The 26,914-nt window shown below is 37.0% G+C and overlaps 1 protein-coding gene across 4 annotated transcripts in view; it reads right to left on the reverse strand.

Annotated features, from left to right (window-relative positions):
* Positions 1-606: 606 nt before the first annotated feature.
* The window catches only part of SATB1 (SATB homeobox 1), a 112,970-nt gene continuing 86,662 nt past the window's right edge, over positions 607-26,914 (reverse strand). For 2 of the 4 annotated variants that reach the window (XM_006874241.1, XM_006874242.1), the window contains exons 10-11: positions 4,008-4,211; positions 607-1,538 (exon numbers count right to left, since the gene is read on the reverse strand). In XM_006874241.1, coding sequence (XP_006874303.1) covers positions 1,023-1,538; positions 4,008-4,211 — 720 coding nt within the window. In that variant the 3' untranslated portion in view covers positions 607-1,022. Of the gene's footprint in view, positions 1,539-3,372; positions 3,469-4,007; positions 4,212-26,914 lie in introns of all 4 variants that reach the window. The other 2 variants (XM_006874240.1, XM_006874243.1) reach the window with 2 other exon arrangements.

Here is a 26,914-nt window from a genome sequence, read left to right on the forward strand (position 1 = left end):
GGAAGACACATTGCAAACATCAATTATTTTCACATTAATTGCATAATTTTCTAAGGTGATCTATTAGTTTTATTTACCTAAGCTTATTTGCATGATAGTAAAAATTGCATACGACAATAAGAGTGAAGCTTATAGTATGAATTGCTTGGATAACATAGAGCACTTTTTATAGGCAACTGTGTAAAGCACATTTTCTCTATTTAAAACTTTTAAGACACTTTGTTTTACTGCCCATCAAAATACATTTATAAATAGAAAAAACAAATCAGTATGGTAACAAGAGAAGCAATATTACATTTAACGGAAACTTCCAAAAAATTAATTACAACCTGATGCTGCAGGATTTACAAATAAATAATGAGGACTAAATTGTGTTTCACATTTTCTTTTCATTTTTTTTTTTTTAAATCATGTAACAATGAGAATAAAAAAAAATTACAGTGAACTTTTATTTCCAAAATAAAAACAAATTTGAATTACGGCAGTGCCATATAATACAAGGCATTTGTTGGCATATGTCATCTTTAAACTGCATTCCACAGTCTATAGTTCTTTTGTAACATACAATAGAGTAACAAACTCTTTTTTTTTTTTCTTTTTTTTTTAAAATAAGGGGCGAGTTTCCAAAGATCAGTGTGGAGTGTTACAGAAATAATTAAAGGAAAGGAAATCATAGTCACAGGAGTTATAATGCTTGTTTGAAGGCTCCAGAATTAAAAAAAAAAAAAAATCACTGGGATCATGCTTACGGGACACGCACCTTGGTGCCTCCCGAGAACACAAATTTTAATACCAAACAATCCTTGATGCTTCACCTGGGGCTGCCAAGCAGTTTGTAAAATAGCGGAAACCATTTAGTGCAGTCTGTATTATCCTTTCCTAACTTTCCTGTTTGTGCAAGTTTCTGAAGATTCATTGGCCAAACAATGAACAACAAAGGTTTTCGGAGAGAATACAAGATGGATTTTTCATTTTGTTAGTAAATACCAGTGGCACTGTTGAATGAAAATAATACTTTTATTTCAGTCTTTCAAGTCAGCGTTAATGTCTGTGTTCCCTTCCACTGACAGCTCTTCTTCTAATTTCACCGAAAAAAGCGTGTTAGCATTTTTATCTTGGACACTCTCTTCTAAACCCTTAAGTAACTCCTCTTCTTTATACTCAGCAACATCCACCTCCAAACCAGAATTGTCATTCAGTTTCCCATGATGCTTGAGATAATATCGCTGGTTCTGAAAGAACTTTATGATGGTGTATTTGGGAAGGTCAAGCTGAGCAGACAGAGTCTGGATGGCCTCTTCGTCTGGATACAGGCCTACATCTTGTATGAAACTTTGGAGGATGCCCAGGGCTTCCACTGAAATTTTTGTTCGTGGCCGGGTCTTCTGCCGGTTCTCCTCCTCAGATTCTGCGGGCGAGGCCACAGTGGGTTGCCGTGGTGGGAGCCGAGGGCCAGCCTGCTGCTGGGGCTGGGGCTGTGAAGGTGGTGGTACCTGTTGCTGCTGCTGCTGCTGCTGTTGTTGTTGTTGTTGCTGCTGCTGCTAAAAAGAAACAAGCAGACAGTCAGAGTTCTGCCTTCTCATAGCTCTACACGGAGCCATCTACAACTAGAAAGCATGATGTTAGGAATCCCACACATAGCTTCTTTCATAGGGACAAAGATTCAGAACGAAAGAGCAGGCCAGCAAAATCGTCCACAGCATTAGGGGAAACAATTCAAATGATATGAAACAGAAAGGTTTATGTCGACTCAACAGCACTTAACAACAGTGAGAGGTAGTCATGAATTGATGTGACTTTTGGGGGGGGCTCCCGTGTCTAATTATGAGAGCTCAGTGGAACCTCGCTGTATGTAGCCTTGATTCTTAAGTTGGATTTACAGAAGTGAAAACTCAGCTTTCTGAAAATCTGAGCCATAAACTTCACCAGAAGAGACAGCAAAGCAGACCATGATGTAAAAATGAATCAAGATTTACAGGGAAGACTGAGAAGTCAGGGTGGATTTCAAAGACATTTTACAACAGTGAGCAGTAAGACTGTGGGCAAAGAGGTTTGTATTTTGCCTCATTTCATGATGGCTAAAACATGGAACAAGAATAGAAAGTCACATTTAAATTCCAAACAGAAGGAATAAGTGTCTGCTCTTATTCAGCATTTTCTCAATTGAATCCAAAGAAATTTTGAGAGTCTCAAGTTTGTCACTTTTCTAGCAGACAGTTTCAATCTAACACACACACAATTTCTTACCAGAATGCACTAGGCTGATGCTGCAAACTTTTTTCTTACTGAAAAATAAAGGTTCAACCCTGATGCATGCCGGCTAGCAAATTGCTTTTTGTCTACAGTAGACTCAGAAGTGATTAGGATTTGAATTTAGTGTATATACTTTTTCATAACTAGACTCTGTGTATGTGCTGTAATTTCCATACACAATTATACTTAACAAATGGGACACAGGCACACACTGTTCACGCTAAATCCCAAATTCTTATCAGCAAAGCAAAGCAACCTGAGTAAGTGGCAAAATATTAGAACGTTTATACTGTGCCTAAGCACTTCCTTTTATCCCCCTAAGAAGCAATTTTATTAAAAACAATTTACATTTTCAAACAAGTGCTATTTTTATTACTTAACATATATCTTTCTCTTTTTGTTTTTGCTAAACAGTAAGTTTTTCAGGCTTTCATGATTATTTTAGTGCTCGATATCCTAAGGGATTCTCTTTTTCAATTTGCTTTATCTTTAATACACACTCAAGGATTTTTTTTTTCCTGGTGGATTGTAACTCTATTATTGTTTTTAGCTATATATATATATATATATTGCTCCCCACCCCCCGCACAGCAATATCAAGAAGTAATGTAGGTGATGCATGAAAAAAAACAACAACAAAAAAACACTAAACTTTTAGGATTCTGAAAGGCAATGGCATTTACCCTTAAAGAATTAAAAACTACAAATGTTCCCATAGAGTTAACACAAATAAGTTATACAAGGAGCTTCAAACAAACTTCGTGAAAAAATATAATGAAAAGATAATGGAATTTTCCATGAACTTTCTGAAGCCTCCTCATATAGCTCAAATTCAATTACAATATACTTCCTAAGCAAGTAAGGTCATAAGAACACCAACAAATTACCTGATCCCAGAACTTTCCAATTTAAATTTATTGGAGAGCTCCCTGGGTAGATGAGTGGAGCATGACAAGCTAAGCATAAGGTAGAAATTGCTGGCACAGTGGTCTTTGGCCACAGCCATGATTAGTTATGTCCTCTGCAAGTATGTAAACCCTGACTGAGGGAGCAGAGCAGGTTTTGAAGCCACCCCCTGTCTTCCTGTCTTCTTGGCATAGGTAACTTGTGCCCGCTCACCTGAGGAGCAGCACCGAGCCATGGTGCAGGGGTCGGCAGGCCTGGTAAGAAAACTCCTCTAGACTCTCCTTTCCCAAGGGTGGTGGGAGAGGGGCTCTAAAGGAAAGACAAACAGACATGACTCACCCCTAACCTGTGTTCTGGGAGGCTGTGGGGAGACAAAGTAAAAGGCCAAGCCACTAGGAAACAGATTCCCAGCAGGTTTCCCTCCCCATCTCTTTTTGGACAGAATCCAAAGTATAAAAAGTGTGATTCTAACCAAATTCCTCTACAGAAACCGTCATTCCTTTTCTCAGGGGTAGGATAGTATTCATTTAAAAATAGATGGTGTTTTAATTCTGATTAAAAAAAAGAAGAAGAAAACAAAGTTTTCACACACAAAAACAATTCCATACTAACAAAGGCACCCTTGCTAAACAAGAAGTGCAAAAAAAAAAAGGTTCATGCCATTTTGTGGGTGGGGATACACACACTGACAAAGTGTGTTAGATTTCCTCCTGAGAAAAATGACAGGGGATTATTGTCTCTTGCTAACAAGCCTCTGTTTAGACTGGCGGGAAGAAGAGCAACACTCATTTCTAAGTTTAAAGCTTTATTTACTTAGTGTTATATTGAATTGGCCAAGGTAAACGAACCTGAATCTGCTCTGCTGGAACATGGATGATGTGGGGTGGCCTATCACCATGATGATACACTGCATTGCTCTCCTGTTCATATATGGCATCACGTTCTGGCTGAGGAAGACTAAGGAACCTTCGGATCATGGAGAGGTTCTCCCACAAGGTCCTGTTTTCTGGAGAAGGATCTTCCTTCCAGCGTAACAGCTCACATAACCATCCCTAAGAGACAAAGGCATACACAACAGGTCAGTTCATGCCTGCCTATTAAGGGTAGCATTTTCCAATAGTTTTCATAAGCTCAAAACACTCCAATCTGTTTAAACATTTTTTTACCTGTTAAAAGAAGACACTTGGGGCTATCAGGGAGACAGGCTCTGTTTCTAATAAATGTTCAGAGTTCTACCTTAAAGAGGGATGTTATTTTTCAGACTCCAAGACCAGTAGAGTATTTATCACAGACTTTGGATTACGTGGAATCAGAGGATGAAAGCAAACTTGAATATGTTTCTAGTCTTTTTTGACGAGTGGCCATTTTAGGACACTGAAATTATTTTTAAAAGAACAGGGCAGATTTTAGAAATATGTTTGTAGAAGGATTTCCTAAGCTTAATTTATATATTAGAAAGGAAAATATATTTGAGAGTGTGTGTGTGTTGTGTGTGTGTGTGTGCATGCATGTGAAAAACAGAGAAGAAAGAACAAGTACAACTGTGTGAACAAAAATGTTGTCCAAGGTAAGACATATTGATTAGAATGGGAATTAGAAGACCTATCCAAGAAACTGCCTACTGCAGTGTGCACATAGGATATGTCAGGCAACAATTTTAATAATTAAAATCCTGAATCTCTGACTCCTCCAGAGACCCAGTTTTGGGTCCTGAAAAATCCAGCAGAGTACACTTTCTAATTGCCACCTTAAATCTTCTTCACCTTGACTGCCATGATGGACATTAAGGAAACGGAGATAAGGAAAAATGAGGATGTTCCACTTGATTTTCTTCACCAGCTTCCATCTCTCAGCTGCTGAGCTACTTATAACTCTCTGGAAAACTGTTTTGAAGCCATCTCACCTGGAAATGCTTTGGAGGTTACTCCACCTCCTCACTAATTCCCTCACCACAGGGTTGGCAGTAAAGTTCCGAGCCCCTTATCTTAAAGGGACATTATAATCTACTCCTTCTTTCTCTTTCCCCTAGTCCACAACTAGACTTCACCTGAGACAGTATTATTACCAGACCTCTTCCCCTGCCCGATTCTCCCTTGCTCCTCTCTTCAGGGACTTCACACCGAATTACAGGTACCTGATTTCCAATCTTACACTCCTTTTTAGGGAACTCAACCTAAGACACAATTCCAAGTAGATTAGTTGGAAGGAAGTGCAAACAGTATAGTTTTCTTATTATCTGATTTTTACGATTAGTCAAGAAAGGATTTTTCAAATTTAACTTTGGGTGAGATCAGAGAATGCTATGACTTCCTGTCCATTCTTTTCAAACTGGATCATTAGAAAATTCTTCGAAGCCAGCTAAGGTGACTTATGCTAAACCTCTGATCATGCTTCTAAGGAACGTTTGATGTTCTACTCAAGAGGGCCCCTTACTTAAATAGCTATACACTGGCTAATCCTGTATCATTTAAGCTAAGAGAAGAGGCAGTAATTTGACAATTTACTTGAAAGAATATTATTAAATGACAACAACAATAAAATAGTCAGGATTACAAGGTCACTGAACATGCTTCTTTTAACCATGACAAATCTATGCTTATTTTCAGATTATGTGACTAACATATATTTCAGCTCCATGCATGTAAGCCACAGAACTGAACATCCGGGGAAGTATTTGAGACCCACTTGCATATGATATCTTGGTACTGTTTATTTAGTACTAAATGGTAACTATTTCTATCTGAAATAAGTCATGAAAATATTTTATATTTTCCTACATGTAAGCTATTTCTTTATACTTTACCTTTAGGTTTTGTTGCTCTACAGCTTTTACATATAAATCTTCTTGTAAGCTTGAATATTAACTGTGGTTAAAGTGCTTTCTCGCCCCCATCCCTCGTCTCTATTCTTTAGCTTGGGCAATTCACAGGATTTGAACACAGCAAATCCCTTCAATTTTATTTACCTTTCAAGAGATGTTTTAGGAGGTTCATAAAGAGCAGAATTAAAAGATTTTGCTTTGTTTTGTTTACTCTAACTAGTATTCTACTGGGCCCTGGTGAGGTGCTGTAGGATAAACACTGAACTGCTAACTGCAAGGTTGGCAGTTCAATCCCACCAGCAGCTCCTTGGAAATCCTATACAGGGTTGTTATGACTTGGAATGCACGCCATGGCACTTAACAACAACCAAGTATTCTATAGCAATAGGTGATAACATTGACTAAGTTTGTTATTTTTTTAGAAAAAATGCTTGTAACCAAAATTGCTGAAAGCTAAATTAACGATTCATATATGGAATGTGTCTTAGAGAGAACTGAAAATCCCAATGACTTTTCAAATCCTTTAGAAACTTTAAAAAGTAACGAAGAGATCAGTTAGCACTTGGATATATGTGAAAAAACCATGTGGATCACAGATGTTCTTTGGAAACGAAAATCATTAGTTCTTTTAAAATGGCTAATAATGATAGCTAATTCCTAAATAATCACACTCATGCTGGTTTAACAAATATTTCAGAAAAAGAACCCTGACTCATTCAACAAATATTTTGCTCATATTGTCAGTTCTGTGTCTCTATACTTTTGAGACAGATCCTTATTTTTATTAATTGCCCATGACTAACATAACATTTCCAGTAGTTTGCTATTAACCTCTGCCCTGAAATAATACTTCTAATTCCTTATCTAAAAATAATTTGATGAATTATAAGTTGAAGCATGTCTCCGCTAGCCTTTCAAGATACACGATGATTTTTAAGAGACTGAAATCAGATGCTTCTTAGAAAAATATTTAATGGTGCAGCTGGGAACTGTTAGTTCTAGCAGGGTATTCCAAAAAAAAAAAAGGGGGGGGGGGAGTGTGTGCTTTTCTTGATGTGCATATCTCTTAAAAAATAATGGAAAACAGACATTTTGACACTCTAGTTCTTTGTCGGCAGAGAAATAAATTGGCTCATTCCCAATTTACAATGGCAAAAATAAGAATAATTTATTCGAGTGCTATTTAAATACCTTGGAATATTTTGACTATTTAAAATTCTATCAATTGAGACTCTATTAATGATGACAGTAATCTGATCTATGTTTTACAGAAAGCAACTAGAGAAACCAAATGTCTGATAAATCCCTAATACCTTTTTTAAGACCATTTTTGTAAGAGCTATAGTTAGTTAGAGAAAACAAACTTGAGGGGAAAAAAACGAATAGGTCAGAATACTTGCAATATTTAACAATAATCACAATCTCCAAAATAAAGCAATGATTTTTAAATGATAAAGATATACATTTACTTGGGAGAAGTGAGATGTGGAACAAAAAGCAGCACTTTGTTAAAAACCGTGAAATAGAATTATGTTTTTAGGAAAGATCTCTGGAATGTGAAATATTATTAAACCATATGCAAAGAGTGCAGAACTACTTTCAAAATTAAATTAGATCACAACTTTTTAGAACAGTAGAAAAGACAAGGACTTCAAGGACTTCCAATCTTAAAATAATGAGACTGATCCATTCTCAGAAAACTAAAATGGTACAAGGAACAACCTAAACTTTAAACATAGTAAATTTGCCAAGCAACATTACACTGCATATAAAGAGGGCAAAATATAAACAGTAGCCACATGTAAATAAATTAGTAAAACTTTCAGGATGTTACTACTTTTCAAACTGACAAAGTTTAATTTGACACCTTCTGTTCTAAACCTTTTGTTTCTATTCAAAATCACGCCTTGAGCTGTTGCTATCAATCACAGCGCTCCCCCTAATACTTAAAAAAAAAAAAAAAAAAAAAAACCACACACAACAAAAAACCAAAAAACTGGCATGGACCCTGAATAAGCTGAAAATGCCATGCAGATGAATTCTGAGATAATATGTTCAAACCTGTTATATACAACACAAATCCTGTAAAGTTATGTATTGTAAACCTACATTTATTGAGAACTAAAAGTCTTAAATCCATCTGCCACAAAGGAAATACTGTTATGTACTTTATAGTAACCAAGAGCCATCTGTAAATGTCTTGCTACCGTAAGCAAGAAAATGGTGCAAAGATACTAAACCTACACTGGATGAAATAAATAACATTCTTTGGATTGGTTTTGGTTAGGGATCTATTAAAGAAATCTAAGAGTGGGGGAACAAGGAGAGAAAGTACAGAGTGACTACCAAACTAGTATTGAAAAAAATAAAAAGGAAAACAAGCTCAGTGACAATACAATGGCAATTTATTATGGTCCATGAAATACATGACTGTATGCTCATTTTAAAGGAAAACTTAGCAGTTCTAAACTCAATATTCTAATGATGTGCTTTACTGACAGAATCTTGTTGTACCACATTTAAATAAAAATCCTGGCACCTTCATCTCTCAGCTGCTAATTTCCAACCAAACTCAATCTCTGATTTCCACTCTACTCTTTTTAGAACAGTTAATTCACGTCAGTTCACTTCTAACATTTTAATGGAGAAGGGGTGCACAAGGATTTTAATTGAGTTAGGAAAGTAACCTTTCAGGAATGAATTTATTGTACCTACAAGCCTCATGCACATAAAATGAGAATTCTTAGAGGGTCTGCACTGTGACAAAGCTGGGTCCATTTAACACAACTAGTTTTCCAGGAAAGAAAAGACTTCTGTATTCTTGGAGAAAAAGTTGTTTAATGCAATATACATATATGTATTATCATTATACACGTTTTAAAACCAAGAGCTCTAAAAAGAGAAAGAAAATGGCAAATAATTCTTGCTGCAACTAAGAAGGAAAAATACATTTAAAGAAATAGAATGGTAATTTGAATTCTAAAAAGCAAAACATCTTATAGTATGCATGTTATTCCCCCTCACCCTCATCTTTTATGTGTTATTTGCAGGAGTATTTTGTTCCAATCTCTGGGGCATATAGTATAATAATATATGATATTAAAAGAAATCAATCTAAATAGGAAGGTATTTGATACAAACATTTTAGTGAAAAGCATGAATTACATTTTAGTAACTAGTAGGAACAAGGATTAGGTACATAATCCATTAAATGGTACTTCTAACACAAAAAAATTCAGTATTGTAGACTAAACTACACCAGGCATTTTGAATGAGTACATTTTCAACAACAACTAGCTATAAAGCTAGCAATTTATCATTCAGCAAATAATTTTCTACTTTTAAAAGAATCTGTAAGTGTTACTTATGCTAATGAAGACAGTTTTTAATCTGCCCACAAACATGCTAATAGAGGGCAATTTTTTTTTTTTCCTTTTTTATTTACAAAGCTGTCGGCACTCAAGGGTAATTTCATATCAGTGTTCTATAACCCAAGGGGAAATGGGTTCTAATTGTTAGAGCTCCTGAAACCTTCACCTTCTGCATAAAGGTTTAAAGTTATCACAAAAGGTGCCAAGTGACAAATGATGTCTTACAACACTATAAATTCCAGAGGGCTCTATTTTATGCATTATACATGCTTCACATCAAAGGTAGTATTAAAACATATTATTTCTATGCAGGCATTAACATAAACACATACAAAACCTAAAAGGACGTATGCCCCTACTTCTACATGTAAGGCATGCATGTATCACACAACAACTTCCAACCTTTTTATAAGGAAGGCTCACAGCACTTTGAACAGTGAGAAACAAAACAGTAGCAAAGGAATACTGAGAGCATTTTAAATTATTTACTAGGTTAAAAGGGTGAAATGATACTTTAAATACATCAAATTTCATCATCTAGGCCATTTTTTGGTGGCAAAGTGGTATTGATCTTTCCAAATGCTTAAAATTAACTATTTTCCAGAAGGTCATTATTTGATTAAAGGCATTAAAGTTGAGGGCATGAAGTGATGCACTTTTTCTTCTTCCCCATTCAAATCATCAGATAATTAAATAAAACCCATCTCATCATGTCCTGTAATAAAAACGCTTGTCTTAAGATATTGTTCTTTACCTAACATATTAACCTTTAAATGTTATGAAGTTCTTTAGCAGAAAACCTTTGCTAAAGCAGATTATTCCATAACATAATGAGAGGCCCCACCATTAACATTAATAAAGACACATGCTCTCCTCTATGGAATTAGTAGAAAATGCATTAGTCTTTCTCCCTAGTTTAATAACCTCTACTTTGTATAAATTAGAAGAATCTTAACAGGCACTGTAACTTTTTCTGCTAAGTTAACATTTGTCTTATTAAAGAAAATATGGAAAATTAATTTGAACACAGACATACCATTACATCCATTTTCTATTTTGAAAGTAATACATTAATGTTGTGAAGTGCTGTCGAAGAGATTCCAACTCATAGCAACCCTATGAGCAGTTGGTGAGTTTGAAGTGCATGGACTGTATGCATACAGGACTCCTGTACATTATATCTACTTTATTGAAAGATGGTTTAAAAAAGCCTATCTAAAAAGTATATATATTATATAAAACATATGTGTGTGTATGTATGTTTATAAAGATACATATCTCTATCTATATATCCATCCCCAACATATTTATTTTTAAGGTGTGCTTTCTGATACTTTTATTGTTGAAAAAAAAAATCAGAATAACCTTTTAATTTTTACTACTTTTCCACTAAATGGTGGTTGTTTTAAAATCTATCTAGACCCCACAGTTTAAAGAACTCAATCTTACCCAGTATCTGAGGGTTTCCATTTTGTACATACAATGGCTATCCTGAAAATTCTCACTTAAGCAAATTTCTGCTACTTTGTCATTAAGAGGCTAAACATCTCTAGCAGAGTTTCTGGGCGTTTGTTCTTTAGCAAAAAGAAACATGTTAGAGGCTGTGGGGGAAAACTTTCATTTAAATTTGTTGAATTTAGAAGGAATGCTCTGAATTATTAGCAAATTATTTTTTATTTTAAAATTTTGCTTGGAGTCTAATCACATTAAAACAATGGAAAATTATTTGTGTTTTTATGCTCACATCTTTTTCTGCCCTCTCAAATACACTGATTTTAGGGGACTGCAAAATCCGTTTGAACCACAACTAGCTGCTCCTCGGAAATTCTAAACAGGGTCGCCATAGGTCAGAACTGACTTGACAGCACTTAACAACAACAACAAAAACCTAAATAGGGTGGTTTTCATTTTGCTACAGATTGCTTGGTTCATAACAAGATTACTGGATGACAATCTGGTCAGTTGTTGTTGTTGATAAGTACCATGGAGTCAGTTCTGACTTGTAGTCACCCTGTACAGGGTTTCCGAGGCTATAAATCTTTACAAGAGCAGAAAGCCTCATCTTTCTCCCGCGGATCGGCTGGTAGTTTCGAACTGCCAACCTTGCGTTTTAGCAGCCTGATTTGTAACCACTATGCTATGTAGGTAAGAAAAACAGTCCCCACTTAAAAAAAGTTTTCAGGTAAGGAAATCTGAGATTTTATACAGTATTTTCAAAAATGGAGAAAGGAAAAAGAAGGGAAAAAAAATAAAAGTGTAAAACTCTAGGTGACCTCTTAAACTAGCTAGCAAAACAAATACTTGCTTAATTTGACGGATATAGAGACTATCCAAAACCTAAACTTAATTTTTTTAAATGCAGATTTGAAAGATGCTTCACTTAAAATTTCTTTTTTTCTTATTAACTTCAGACCTGCTTTCAGAATAGTTTCTTCAAAACTGAAACAAAATAAAATCTGGTTTGCACATCTGATACTTGTATATGGACTCTGAAACAGAATTTCTTACATGTTTTCCCCCTCTTCAGCCTAAAGTAATTTTTGATTTGCATACAGTTTTGTGACATGATCTGGCTCCCGTTTAATATTTAAATACTCCACCCTCAAATTTCAAGTTTTTATTTTATTTTCATTCTTCATTGCTAGTGTCATTGAAAAATAGAAAATTCAATATTCCCAAAGTTCATATTATAATATTTTCATTAATCTTAGCCTCTGAGACTGTCATAGAGACATCATCTACTCCTTCTAGGCTTCCCACCTTTGTCAGAGCTGAGACACCTCTTTCTTGAATTACAGCTCCTGATTCTCATCTTATGGTTCTCATACTTGTCTATGCTAAGCATCCTTTTGATTACGTACTGTACAATGGACAATTATTTTGATTTTTGAACACAAAGCTTTTAAGTAATTATTCCTTTTCCTCTTTAGGGGAAAAATACAGAAATGATAACTAGAGCTTTAATGAGGACTGAGAGAACCAAGTTTCTCATACAAAGCTTACATGATTCCTTCAAAACTGAAATCAAGCTGATGGTGAATTTAGCCTATAGAACTTCAAGACAGATAAAACAATTTTTTTTATTGCTCTTCAATCCCCTTAACCAACTTTGAGGTGACCTTGGAAAAAGGATGCTAGAATGAAAATCATTGCCTTAGTTTTTGCCATTTTCCCATTACCCAGGGCTGCTGAGTTGATTGCATCTGATAGAGACACAGAGGGACAGGGTAGGGTTTCCAAGGATGGAAATCTTTATGGCAGCAGACTGCCATATCTTTCTCCCACAGAGTGGCTGGTGGGTTGGAACCACAGATTTTATAGTTAGCAGCTAAGTGCTTAACCAATGCATCACCAAGACTCCTTACTTTCAAACCGCCCATACTTAATTCAATATGACCTTCATTGGCTTCCTAATATAGAGAAAATAAGTTCATACTCCCTGGGGCTGCATTCAAGCCTTCACAGATCACACTCATACCCTAATCCACAAAACCACTGGACTGTTAGCTGTTGTCCCATACTTCCCCACATTCTATTCACCATGCCTTATGGCATTCTCTCTGACAGTAAAGAACTTTCTCCTCTTTCCTGCCAGCTAAACATTACTCTCTTTCAAGTCATGCTTAAGCATATCTGTTTTTGTTGTTACGTGCTGTTGAATCAGTTCTGACCCATATAGGGTTTCCAAGGAGCTGTATATCAATAAAATTTTATATCCTATATGATGGCGTTATGTGCTGTTGAGTTGGTTCTGACTCATAGCAATCCTGTACAGGGTTTCTGATGCTGTAAATCTTCTCAGGAGCAGAAAGCTTCATCTTTCTCTCAGGAAGCAGCTGGCACACCTGAACTGTGAACCCACTAGTTCACAGTCCAGTGCTTATTGTAGGGCGTCACTAAGCTCCCCATATCCTATATAGGCATTATTGTTGTTGTTACGTGCCGCAGAGTTGGTTCCGACTCATAGCAACCCTATACAGGTAAATCTTTACGGGAGCAGAAAGCCTCATTTTTCCTCTCATAGAACAGCTGGTAGCTTCGAACTGCTGACTGTGAGATTAGTAGCCTGTTTCGTAACCACTATGCTGCCAGAGCTCACTGACTAATATGAATTTGAACATCCAATTCCACCTCTACAAAATGCATGTAACTGTATTAATCTCACAGGACTGTGGTTGGGATCAAATGGATAGAATAATCCCAGTTCATGGGCATGGTAATTTCAAAACCTTCTGATGAGCTTAATGAAAAAATTTGTCTGGAATGGCTCATAGTGTATTTTGGAAACTGTGATAAACTTAACTATTAGTGCAAGGCAGCATGTGACAAATGAAGGCCAATGATGAGCAGATATCAAGTGGCACCCATGTTAAGAAGGATAAGAGATGGACCAGATGGTTAAGGAAGTCATCACAGATGATTTTAGAATATGAGCAATATTTAAAGAAATGAGGAAAAGAATGAAAAAATGAATGAGCTGAGTTGGCAGTGAGCTGGGAAACAGGTATAGACCACATGGCTATGCCTATTACCCTTTTGTTACAGGTAACTCTTTAGCATATTTTCTTGAAAATACAATTAACCAGTTATTAGTCATGGTGTGGAGTCGTAGGATAAGTACCGGGCTGCTAAGTTCATGGTTGGCAGTTTAAACCCACCAGCTGCTCCTTGGAAACCCTATACAGGGGTTGCTGTAAGTTGGAACTGCCTCAGAGGTACTTAACAGCAAGAATAACAAATGACTAGGAAGACCGTAGAAGAATTGATGCCTTTGAGTTATGCTGTTAGAGGAGAATACTGAAAGTGTGATGGGCTGCCAAAAGAACCAATAGACCTGTGTTGGAAGAAGTACAGACAGAGTGCTGCTTAGAGGCCAGGATGGCCAAACTTTGTCTCTCATACTTCGGACATATTGTCAGGAAAGACACAGTCACTGGAGAAGGATATCATGTTTGGTAAGGTAGAGTGTCAAGAGGAAGACCCCCAACGAGATGGACTGGCCAAGTGGCAGCATCGATGGACTCAAGCATGGCAACAGCAGTGAGGTTGGCTCAGGACCGGGCAGTGTTTCATTCTGCTGTGCATAAGGTCTCTATGGGGCGGTACCGACTTGATGGCACCTAACAACAACAATATACTATATACTGTCCTGGTGTGGAGATGTGGGACAAAATCCTGGACCACAAGAATCGACTTGACACCATTTAATAACAACAACAACTGTACTTCTAAGATCTATTTATTGAGAAAACCTGGGTTCTAAATCAAATCCCAGTTTTATCACTTAATAGTTATGTAACCTCAGGCAAGTTACTTCAGTTCTCTAGATTTCAGTGTCAGCCTCTATAAAATGGGAGTAACTTTATCACCTAATTCATAGGGTTATGAGAATTAAGTGAGATAATCCATGGGAGGACCTGGCACACAGTAAGAGTACAGTGAATACCAGGTATTATTAATTTTTGCTATTGCTAATATAATCAATCACATTTGCTTCATTGCTTCATTGTAAATATTGAAGCAGTTAATGAAAATAATTCACTTTCGACATCCCAATCTAAACTAAGTATCTTTTCCCCAAACCAAGTTCTCCTCTAACTTAGCTAATTTAATGGCATTACCACCCATTTAGTCACCCAGGCTGAAATGCTGTTGTTGTTACTAAGTGCTGTCGAGTCGGTTCTGACTTATAGCAACTCTGTATAGGATTTTCTAGGAGGGCCTGATGAGTTTGAACCACCAACCTTGTGGTACAAACAAAACTTGCAGTCCAGTGCATTAACCTGCTGCACCACATCGAGACTTGGTATATTCCTTCTGAAGGGCAATGCAACATTTCTAGCAAGAGGTTTTAAAAAACACATGTCTTTTTTGATTGAATAATTTCACTTCTGAGAATTTATCTCAAAGAAATGATAATTAAAGATGTGTACAAATATTCAACTATAAGACTGCTCACATTAGCATTATTTGTGATGGCAAAAGTTGAATATAACCTAAATGCACCTCAATGGGGAATTAGTTAAGCAAATTTGAAATTATGTACATTCATAATGGAGTACTAGAGAAAGTGTGGTTGCAGAAATTCTTTATTAACTTGGAAAGCTATGTATGTATTAAGTTAAAAACAAAGAGGGTTAATAAATAGCATGTTAGCATAAAAATGAATATAATATACATTCATAAATATATATATGTAATGGGGCTTTGAAAAGTTCATGGAAAATTATTTTAATTGCATTGTTCCATGAACTTTTTGAAGCCCCTCATATATGTATGTTTTTAAAAAGCATAAAGCCAGGTATTAAAAGTGTCCATCTCTGAAGGAAGGAGTCTTCACATCAAGTATCAATGCTATCCCCTCTGTATTCAGGATAGATAGGGATGGCAACTTAGACATTGGCTACCTAAGATGTTGTTGTTGATGTTAAGTGCCATCGAATCGGTTCCGACCCATAGCGACCCTGTACAGGGTTTCCGAGGGTGTAAATCTTTATGGGAGTAGACAGCCTCATCTTTCTCCCGCGGAGCGGCTGGTAGTTTCGAACCACTGACCTTAAGGTTTGCAGCCCGATTCGTAACCACTACGCTACCAGAGCTCCCGATAAAGGGATGAAGTGACCAGCTTACAAATTTTCAAGAGGGAGTTTAGTTTAAGAGTGTGCAGGGGGACGACAGATTCCCATTTAGTTTTCATCTTGTCTAGATGGATCGGGTGAAAACATATGGGTATAAGATTCTTATGATTCAATAGTAACTGTTATCATGATTAATTACAACTGTTACAATTGTAAAGCAAAAGTTTTCTAACAAAAACGGGGGAGTAGTCAATCTTACATTCCAGAACAGAGGACCCTAGGACCATCAAGGGAGAAGAACACAAGTGGTATGTGGGACCCTATCCAGAGAATCAGCAACACCAGAGATGGAGAAAGAGATGGGGACACGGACAGAGGGAACAGCTGAAGACTCTAGATTCAATGACAGAGAGGGACTGAGAGCTGGTGGCCAAGAGGCAAATTTGCAGAATGTGCCCTTTGGTGGTTTAAATTATATATGCCTGAATGTTTAAAAAAAAAAAAGAGCTAAAATGAATAGAGAGAAATACTGTTGTTAACTGATGGTACATGGAGGGAATTACAATCATAGTAATGAAACTAAATATATGATTTATTGATCTGCCCTGTAAATTTTCACTGAAATCACAATTAAAAAAAAAAAAAGGAAGTGCCCACCTCTAGTGTGCTAGAGATTATGAGTATTTTGTTATTTAATCTGATTTTTCTATAATGGCCATGTATTGCTTTCACAATTAAAAAAAAAAAGCAGGAAAGCAAACTGCCTTATTTAAAAATCTAATTTTTCTTGTCTGCTACCTCTATAACCAAACCAACATATATTCCTATCAATGTATCTTCCAAGAACAACTCTTGAATTTATTCTTTCTTTCCTGTTCTCACTGCTGTGGTCAAGCCCTCAGCATTTCTTGTATGACAAATACTGACAGCCTTCTTTATTCCAGTCCACTCCCCTCCCTGCTATCTGAGTTAAATGTATCACAAACAAATTTCAAGATGAATATCACTTAGACAAACTCTTTACTTTCCTTACCTGAGAGGCCTGGAGATGCCCTAAGGCTCACTCCTAAATGAGTGACTATAAAAACGAGGCAAAAGATTCTCTTCAATACACCAAAATTGCAGTACATGAGGAATACAAAGAGAGATCATAATAGTAGCATATTCTAGGCCATTTTGTTAATGGCAAACAAAACAAAACAAAAACTGTGCACACCTCTGTAATTCCTGAGGGTATCATGTTTTGTAGCAAAGTCCAATAGTTAATATTTATAATGACACTCACTGCTGTATTGTAAAGAAATAAAATTGAGTACAGCTTTCCTAGGCACATAACTGGAAAGCACTATCAATGGCAAATAAATACATTTGGTTGTTTAAAGAAGAAACTTGAGGGAAAATTAATTTTTCCCAAATAATTATGCTCTTTCAATCCAAATAATTTTGCTCTTAATGCAATGGCAGGAATCAAAGTTTTTGTTCTGTCACTTCCTAAAGTCACTATTGTAAAGTTACAATGTTTATTTTCCTACTGAAGATTATGGAGATCATTAAGAAAAAAACAGTTGTTGAATATTCATATACGCCATAGTCACAAAAATGTAAACACACAAAAAAACTCCAAAATTAAAACCTGTAAAAATATGAATTCACATAATTTTAGGTGACAATTTACTTTATAGGGGAATTTGTTTACTTTAAAAACACTTATTTACTACCTGATTATTTTAAATAAATATTTCTGCTTCTGCATTTTTAATGGCTATATTAAAAACTTTTCAATGCTTCAGACAGCTCCTAAAATTAGATATATTCCCCATTATGCATATTTAAGAGCTGGGAATTAAACATTTAAACTCTATGATATTGTAGGAGAGATGACAAAGAATTTTCAGAAACCAAGGAAGACAATTTGGGACTGTAAAAGTTATGGGAGTCATATCCTAAGAGGAGCAACCAAGTTGGCAGGGTCATCATAAGATCCCAACTTGCTTATGATTTTGCTGATAAAGGAATACCCATTTTGTGGCCAATCATTTTATCCATTATGCAAACCTACTAAACAGAAGTTGGCTTAATTTGAGGGACTCATCTTGTGATTCACAAGTAGATATTAAAAAAAGAAAGCAAAAATATTTCCAGAATCATCATGGGGGTCCCAGTGAGATGGATTTGCTGTTTTGATATGACTTCGTTAAAGTTTTACCAATAGAAAGAGGCAAGGGAGGCTGGAGGTCCCTGCACATGCCATCTCAGTTATGTATGTTATGCAGACACTAAATCTGCTCTTACATTCTAGTTTTTGTGGAGTCGATTCCAATTTACAGGACCCTGTGTGTTTTTGAGTAGAACTCTGTTCCACAGAATTTTCAAGGCTAAGACCTTTCACAGAATTAGATCCCCAGGTCTATTTTCCAAGGTGCTTCTGGGTTGGTTTCAACCACCGATTTTTCCAGTTAGGACACTAGTGTTTAAGTATTTGTGCTACCCTGGAGCTCTCATAGAAGGCCCCTGCAGAAGAATGGCAAGAGTGGAGTCTAACCCATTCTGCCCTCTGAGCACAGAGCGCATGCCCCTCCTCCCACAACTCCCCATTAGCCTCCTTACGAATACACTGGCATTTCTGAGGGGAATATTGTAAATGGATAAAATTTGCTTCTGAATCATTGAATCTTTCCACAATTAATTACAGCGTACCACCCATGTGCCAGCTGCTGTGCAGGCTAAGGAGAGATGTGGAGGCAGGTACAATGGGTATCCATTCTCACAACACTTACTGTCCAGTGAGATAAGACTCAGTGATACTTAAGGATGAAGTCAGTATTAAAACTTCATGCATAGGTCAACTGGCAAAGAGTATCTAGAGTAGAAAAAAAACACTCATTCTTTTAGCTCCAATGGCTTTTCACAAAGTCCAGCACTTTTATATAGTTGTTGGAGAAAAGGTTTGTTTGAGATGTTTTTGTTTTCACTGTTGTTATAAATGTTACTGCCATTAATTATAAACCTTGACTATATGCTTTGGAGTGAAGGGCACTTGAAAAATAAGCTACTAATAAGGTATGAAAAAGCAGTAAAAGAAAACACGTTTCCCAGGTAAATTCCAGAATCCCCCAGCAACTGTATTTTTTTTCTATGTACAATTTAATCATTAATCTTATCTCTTGTGTTATGGGCACTTCTGGAAGTCTGGTGAAGCTCATGGATGCTTTTCAGAATAATATTTTTATATGCCTAGAATAAAATGTACAGGACTACAAACAAAGTCAATTATACTGAAACAGGCTTACCAAAAATCTGTGGTTATATATACGTACACACACACACACACACACACACATAAATGTATATACACGTGTGTGTGTGTGTGCCACTGTACTAATGGAACCCTGGTGTGGTGCTGTGGGTTAATGAGCCAGACTGCAGAGCCATTGGAACTGCAAGGTTGGTGGTTCAAACTCACCACCTGCTCCTCAAAAACCCTATACAGGGTCGCTATGGGTCGGAATCGACTCGATGGCACTTAACAACAACAACAACCATACTAATATACAAAATATAAGCTCTAACAACAGACCTAATTACTATTAAATTTTATAAGTGATGAGTAAAACTGATTTTTTTTTACTCATTTGTAACAACTTAATGTGATATGAAAATACCTGTAATTTTTTTATTGGTGGCCAGATCATAGGGACTGGTAATATTCCTGGGATTTGCTGTCAGGTTGACCGCTATATAAAATGTTAACTTTCAATAAGAGGTTAGTGCAAATAAAGATGCATTCCATCCCCATCCATCCTTAGGGAATTGTGGACCACAGGTTAAATACCCCTGAATGAAATGCTCCCTACAATAGTGCACATGTGCATATATGTGCACATACATGTATAAAGGAACCTGGAGGCACGGTAGGATACGCATTGGACTGCAACTATACAGGGTCACTATAACACCAATGTGTGTATATGTGTGCAAATATATATGCAATATAGAATATTTTGGTATGTTTAAATTCATGAAACAAATTTCCCCTTTTTTGGCATTGTGGGTTAATGCACTGAACTGCAAGGTCAGTGTGAATACAAGGTTGGCTGCTCCTTGGAAACCCTATACAGTGTTGCTTTGAGTCAGAAGCAAAACCACAGCACTTAACATAACAAAGGACCGTATCTCTGAGAGAGGAATTGTAGGGAAATAGTTAATTCCTTGTACAAAGGTTCCCAGATTGTATTCTGAGGTGGCTGAGGTTTTCATGAGAGGTATTTGGCAGTACTATGGGTGTGTATATGTGTAAGATGGGTGGGGTGATGGAAAGGCCTCTATCTCTATTCAACCATCAACTTAATTGAAATAGAGGAAGGTTTTTATCTGAGGTACATATTTCAGTTATTGTGTTATTGTTGGTAAGTGCCCTCAAGTCTGTTCCGACTCACAGCAACCCTGTATAGGATTTCTGAGGAGCGGCTGGTGAGTATGCACCACCGACCTTGCGGTTCAAAGCGACCTTGCAGTGCAGCGCATTAACCCACAGTGCCGCACCAGGACTCCATATTTCAGTTATAGATGATATTTAATTCATTCAATAATGGCCCTATTTCTTAAAATAAATTGACTATTGGACTACTCCATAAATATATCACGATAGTTTCTTTCTGCTGTCACAGACTCAAAGAATGGGTAGTACAGGCAGTGAACGGCTGTGCGGCACTGTAGGATCAGCACTAGCCTGCAATAACAGGGTCGATAGTTCAAACCCACCAGCTGCTCCTTAGAAACACTATACAGAACTGACTTGACAGCACTTAACAATAACAGCAGCAACTCAAAGATTGGCGGTTCAAGTCTACTTAGAGGTACCTGGAAAGAAAGTCCTGATGATTACCGGCTGAAAAATCTGCCATTAAAATTCCTATGAAGCACAGTTCCACTCTGATCACATAAAGAGTCAACATGAGTTGAGAGCCACTTAAAAGTAACTGGTTTTTAACAGGTTTGTTCTAACTTAGTTAACTTCATACTAACCAAGTAACTATTATTGTTGCTAAGTGCTGTTGAGTCAGTTCCAACTCATAGTAGCCCTGTATAGTGTTTCCAAAGGAGTGGCTGATGGGTTTGAACTGCCATCCTTGTAGTTCCAACTGACTTTGTGGTCCAGTGCTTATCCTATAGCAGCACACCAAGTAACTCTAAAGGAAATGTAATAAGCATCCTTTAAGAAATGTCTTTCTGCTGGGAGAGCAACATTAAGAAGCTTTTCCAAAGAAAGAGTTAATCTCTTGAGCAACGGTTCCCTAATTGTATTCCGAGGAGCCCTGGGTTTTCATGAGAGGTATTTCAGCAGTACTCTGGGTATGTGTATGTGTAAAGCTGATGAGAAGAGTTCTCAAAGAGAAGAAGAAAAAGTTGGGTGGCCGAGGCAGGTTGGAGACAGGGTGAGGAAGAGAATAGTGCTAGTGCCTGTGATGTGTCTGGGTGTGTGGGGGGAGGGAGGTGGCTGTGGAAGATACACAAATACTTGTCCTTTCTCTCAACACCACTTCTCTAAGAGAAAATGGCTATAAATTATTGGCCTTTCAGAAAGGCAAAAAGAAGCTAGTCAAATGGAGGATGAAAAGAAAAAAAGAGAGTGAGTACAAGAGGTGTGTGTGTGTGTGTGTGTGGGAGAGGGGTGTGTAGAAGATATCACAAATTTATATTTCAAGAATTTGGATACTAAACATATTCAAATATATAAACTTTCTGTGTAGAAATTAGGCTTGATGGATAAGGCCTTAGTTCTTACGGTTACCCAAAGTTCATGATATTTGGTCTCTTTAATCAAAACACTAAAATAAAATTATTACCCATTAGGTTATTACCCTTCCCCCAATCTCCAAATACACAAGCTAAAATTAATTGCAAGCCAGAAAGAAAACAAGGCAATTTAGACAGTAACAGCTTGGCATGGATTGAGCTGGATTTCCTAATAGCATTTGTCTGTTTGTGTATATGCATTTTATTTACAGCCTTCACTTCCCTGACCTTATTGAAAGTAATTTATTTTTACCTAATCTGCATTTCATTTAAACCACCAACCATTTTAGCAACAAACCAGTCAAATACTCTAAGCAATGACAAGTAGCACTTGTGTTGGGAACAGAAGTAAAATGGGTAAACATTTAAAGGAGACACCTGGGGATGGATAGTCTCAGCAGCTATTAAAGGCTACAGGTACCAACTTTTGAATTTGCAAATATTGGTTTCAAGATGTCCCTCAAATAGGCTGACACTGACTTCTTTCTCTTTGCGTCTATTCCCTATATTAGTAACATCTTCCAAACTTGTCATTTCTCAGGGACTTGGCATGCTTACGTTTGTCTGTTTTTCCCTTTTAATGCGCTACCCTTTCCAGGAAAACATAAAATAATAAAATAACATGTAAAGCTACCAGTGGCCCTTCAGGTATTAGTTAAATAAAACAGAAAGCTATGCGTAAACAGGTGACTCTAGGTTGTGGTGGTAGTGTGGTTCTCAGTCGCCAGTGAATTGATTCCTCCAAAGCACCTCCACGTAGGTATGAACCACGCGTTTTTTAGTAATAGTCAAGTATTCAACCATTTGAGCTACTCCGAGACGCTGGAGACTTGTTAGCAGCCTTCAAATTATACCAACAAGGCACTGCTGCTTGACCAAACAGTATACCAAACACTTCCTAAATATGACTCCACCAGGTCTCTGTATGTGGCACTGTGGGATAAAGCACTCGATCACAAGGTTGGTGGCTCAAATTCACCAGCCGCTCCCTGGAAACCCTTTATAGAATTGCTGAGTCAGAAGTGATGCAACAGCACTTAACAACAACAATAAAGTCTCTGTATGAATAATAAAAGGGAAACATTTCATGTATCTATTCACAGCCACAGATGCAGAATATATCAATCTTGAGCGTATCTCAAACTATATAGTGTATGGAGTTCAATACTCTGGATTCAAACAATCAATTCTACACACTAGATGCCACTCACAAATACTCCATTTTTGCTACAGATCCAAGAATAGCACCTTTATTCTACAAATTAAGCCCTTCCATTATTCAAACCTTACCTCTTCTGTGACTCATTCCCAGATGAATACACCTGTCTGCAGTACCTTCAATCAAAATAGCATCCTCTTTCACACGTATGCACCTGTCTCAGTCACAAACTCACAGAACTCGGAAACTACAAGGACATCAGACATAATCTGACCCAAACGTTTACTTCCCTCAAGGAAAAGCTCAAGTAGGAAAGACTAAGTGGATTATCTGGAGCTACGTATCTTATTGGCAGTGAATTTGAGACCACCACTCTGCAATTCTAAGTAAAGTTCATGTACATTGTTATGTAAACCATCTGTGAATTTGCAAATTAATCACTGTTAAGATGTTTCTACTACCATATTTCTATTTGATGCAGATAATCATGAACCATGCCCTCAGTTCCTTTTAGTTCAAAATAAAAATGCATACACTGTACCTGGTATTGACCTCTTCAACAATGATGATGAAGGATAAAGACAGAGAGTCCAAAGGAAAATAACAATGAGTATTAAAAACAACTAATACTCCTTGTATTTTCATGAGGATCTTAGAGTACAAGGGAAGAGCAGTGGCAAAAACATCTGAGGATGATGAACTGTTAGAGCTGAGGCAGGATAAATTGTGTATGTTGTTGTTAAGTGCCGTTGAGTCAGTTCTGATCCATAGCGACCCTGTACAGGGTTTCCGAGGGTGTAAATCTTTACGGGAGTAGAAAGTCTCATCTTTCTCCTGCGGAGCGGCTGGTAGTTTCAAACCGCTCACCTTAAGGTTCACAGCCCGATTCGTAACCACTATGATACCAGAGCTCCTTGTATACTACATTTCTATTGTGTCTTCATGTGTTGTTGTTAAATGCCATCAAGTCAGTTCTGACTCACAGCAACCTTGTATGGGGTTTTCGAGGAGTAGCTGGTGAGTTTGAACCATCGATACTGCTAGTCACAGTGACCTTGTGGTCAGTGCATTTATCCCACAGTGCCACCCAGGACTCCATCTACGACTTGTTAAAAGACACATGGAAACAGTTCTTTGATTAGACAGGGACCAAGCGGTCCCTGTCAATATAATTTTCTATATTATAAGACAAAATTATTCTAAGACAAAATTACATTGTCTTAGAATTGTGAGATTCTTGTGGTCTGTCTTATAACATTTAATGGAAAACCAATCTCTTCCCTTTTACTCCCCCAAATGAAATACTCTCAAACTCTGTACATACCACAGCATTTCTAAACAACAACTCCATTTTTTTGTTTTAAATTTTATTTCCTGTTCCCTTTTGTATCAACAGGTGTACTAAGCACAAAGAAATCCTAGCTAGCACATAAAAACAAAAGTTTGTAACATGAAAAATCAGAAGATGGTTTTTCAGTTTGTGAGTGAAGTTGTTCATTTGCAAAAAAAGTAATTCAAGTCGCCTTTAAATGGTAGCTCTACCATTGGCAGCAGAAAGTGATTTAGTTTGCATACTGCTTTACTAAACACCTGGTGTGGAGTTGTAGGATAAGCACTAGACTGCTAACCACAAGGTCACCAGTTCAAACCCACCAGCCACTCCTTGGCAACTCTACACAGGGTGTCTGTGAGTCAGAATCGACTTGATGGCACACAAAAACAATAGGGTTGGTTTTATCTTACTGATTTAGCAATTGATGCCTCCAGCTCTGTATTAAGAAAGATTCTGAAGCTTTATCTGTGTTGGACAGAAAACACTGTTGTGATGGTTCAGAGATGTGAGTATTGACTCAAACCTTTTACATGAAATGAATCTTACAAAATGGGTATAAGAATACAATGAATATTTAGATTAAAATTATGCAAAGAAACTGACTTAATGGTTTGGTTCTAATCATGTGAACTTCTTAGCTACTGAGATGGTATGGAACTTCTAAAGAAATGACAAACTTTTCCTCTAAGGTAATGTTTCAGGAATGCTGGTGGCACTCTGGGTAAGGCACTGAGTTGCTAACGTTAAGGTTGGTGGTCAAACCCATTAGCTGCTCCTGGGGAGAAAGATGAGGCCATCTGCTCCTATAAAGATTTACATCTTGGAAACCTACGTAGGGACGCTATGAGTCAGAATCAAGTCAGAGGGATATAGATAGAGAAAAAAAATATTAAGAGATTTCAAAGCAGGAAAAGATCAGGTACAAATATGAAACAGAGAAGAGAGTCAGGTTAAGGAAAATTTTTTCCAGAGAAAAATGGGAAAGAGGGGGTAAAAAAGGAATAATGGTGCAAGAGAGAAAATGACTAAAATAAGAGAACAAAGGGGGGCAGTACATTTGTTTTTATGGGGAAATGGCATCTCCTATTACTTAGTAACAGGAATTACCACAGAATCTAGGAAGCTTCTAAAGTAGGTTCATAACTGAAGTAGTAAAACAAAAATAAAGATAAAAAGAAAGATGGTTATTTTATTTGGCATTAAAAGACATTTAACTAGGCTTTATCTATGCTTTAAATGTTCTCTAAAGAGGATCGGTGTGAGCATACTCTATTCTAAATCACTACTCATCTTCTTTCATTCTCTTCTTTTCAACCAGCGTATTTGCTTTCTTATGACTCCAGTACTTTAATTCTTTTATGGATGGAGTCTTCCAATATTAGAAATCATTTTGGCCTTACATATTACATACCACGTCTACACATTTTGTCAGATATCACACCAATATTTCTATTAAAAAAGTTAAAAACTGGGGGCTTTCAACTCTCCCTTTCAAATGATTCTGCAAATCAACAAACATTTCTGTTGCAACAAATGTCCTGACTGGGACCAATTTGCGTTTTGATTTTCTAAAAAGAATCCTGGTGCGCTGCGGTAGGATAAGCACCGGACTGTTAAATGCAAGGTTGGCAGTTCAAACCCACCAGCCACTCCTCGGAAACTCTATACAGGGTCGCTATGAGTTGGAACCAACATTGACGGCACTTAACAACAACAAGGTCTGACCATAAAGCTGAAAGTAACAAGTTTTCATTAAAAATGAAGCAAAGCTATCCTTTAAATACCCAATCTTAGAAACTTTTTCAGAGTTTATGTTCAAATAAAAGGAACACTGAAGAAATCAAAAGGTATATATCAAAGGGATTACCTACTCCCCAAAATAACTGTGCAGTGAAAAAACAAAGAACTATCCCCATTGGACTTAGATGAAAGTAGGTTGGAAATTAAACATTTTTGTTAAAATAATCCAGTAAAGGGTGAGGAAACGTATTCATTTTTCTAGATAGTTAATGTCTTTTGATTGTATTTTATTTTTATTTAAGCACATCTTAAATACATATGCACGCTTATATATCCCAACCTTTAAAAAAAGGGGGAGGGGGCCTGAAATTTTAGTTACACCACATGTGGTTTTCATTTGTGAAAAATGAACAAGCTGTTTGTGGTTAAACTGTCTAATCGCCTGTTATCAATCTAGCGCTGCATTCAAGATTTACAGGATACATCAGCTTCTGTGCCACATTAGCTGTAAAGGGGGGTGGGGGTGGGAGGAAAAAGGAGGAGGAGAGAGTTTATCCTGAGGAATAATATTTCCAATGCAGCCACACTCGCACTACATCTGGTTGTGCTGGTAGCGGCAGTTAAATTGAAATATTTCACAGCGTGTGTCAGAAACATGCAGAATGGTAATTATGACAGATCTGATTAAGCCGGAGTGCCACAAGCTCCCTGGCCAGCGCCGGTTGTGCAGGTGTGACCTTGTGCGTGCCTGCGTGTGTAAATAAAATTAATTACAAGCGAGAGGGTGAAGGCTTCAGTGACATCACAAAGCGGAGAAACTCCCAAGGGGGAGACCTAATGGAATATTTTCCCTCAGTCTAATAATACAGTTCATATTGACTTGAGGTAATTAGTGGGATCATTAAAGCAGTTTTCCCGGCGTATTTGGCTGCCTGATCAGATTAGTGAAAATGTTCT

The sequence above is a fragment of the Chrysochloris asiatica genome, unplaced genomic scaffold (assembly GCF_000296735.1).
Source record: "Chrysochloris asiatica unplaced genomic scaffold, ChrAsi1.0 scaffold00267, whole genome shotgun sequence".
In the NCBI taxonomy this organism is placed as follows: Eukaryota; Metazoa; Chordata; class Mammalia; order Afrosoricida; family Chrysochloridae; genus Chrysochloris; species Chrysochloris asiatica.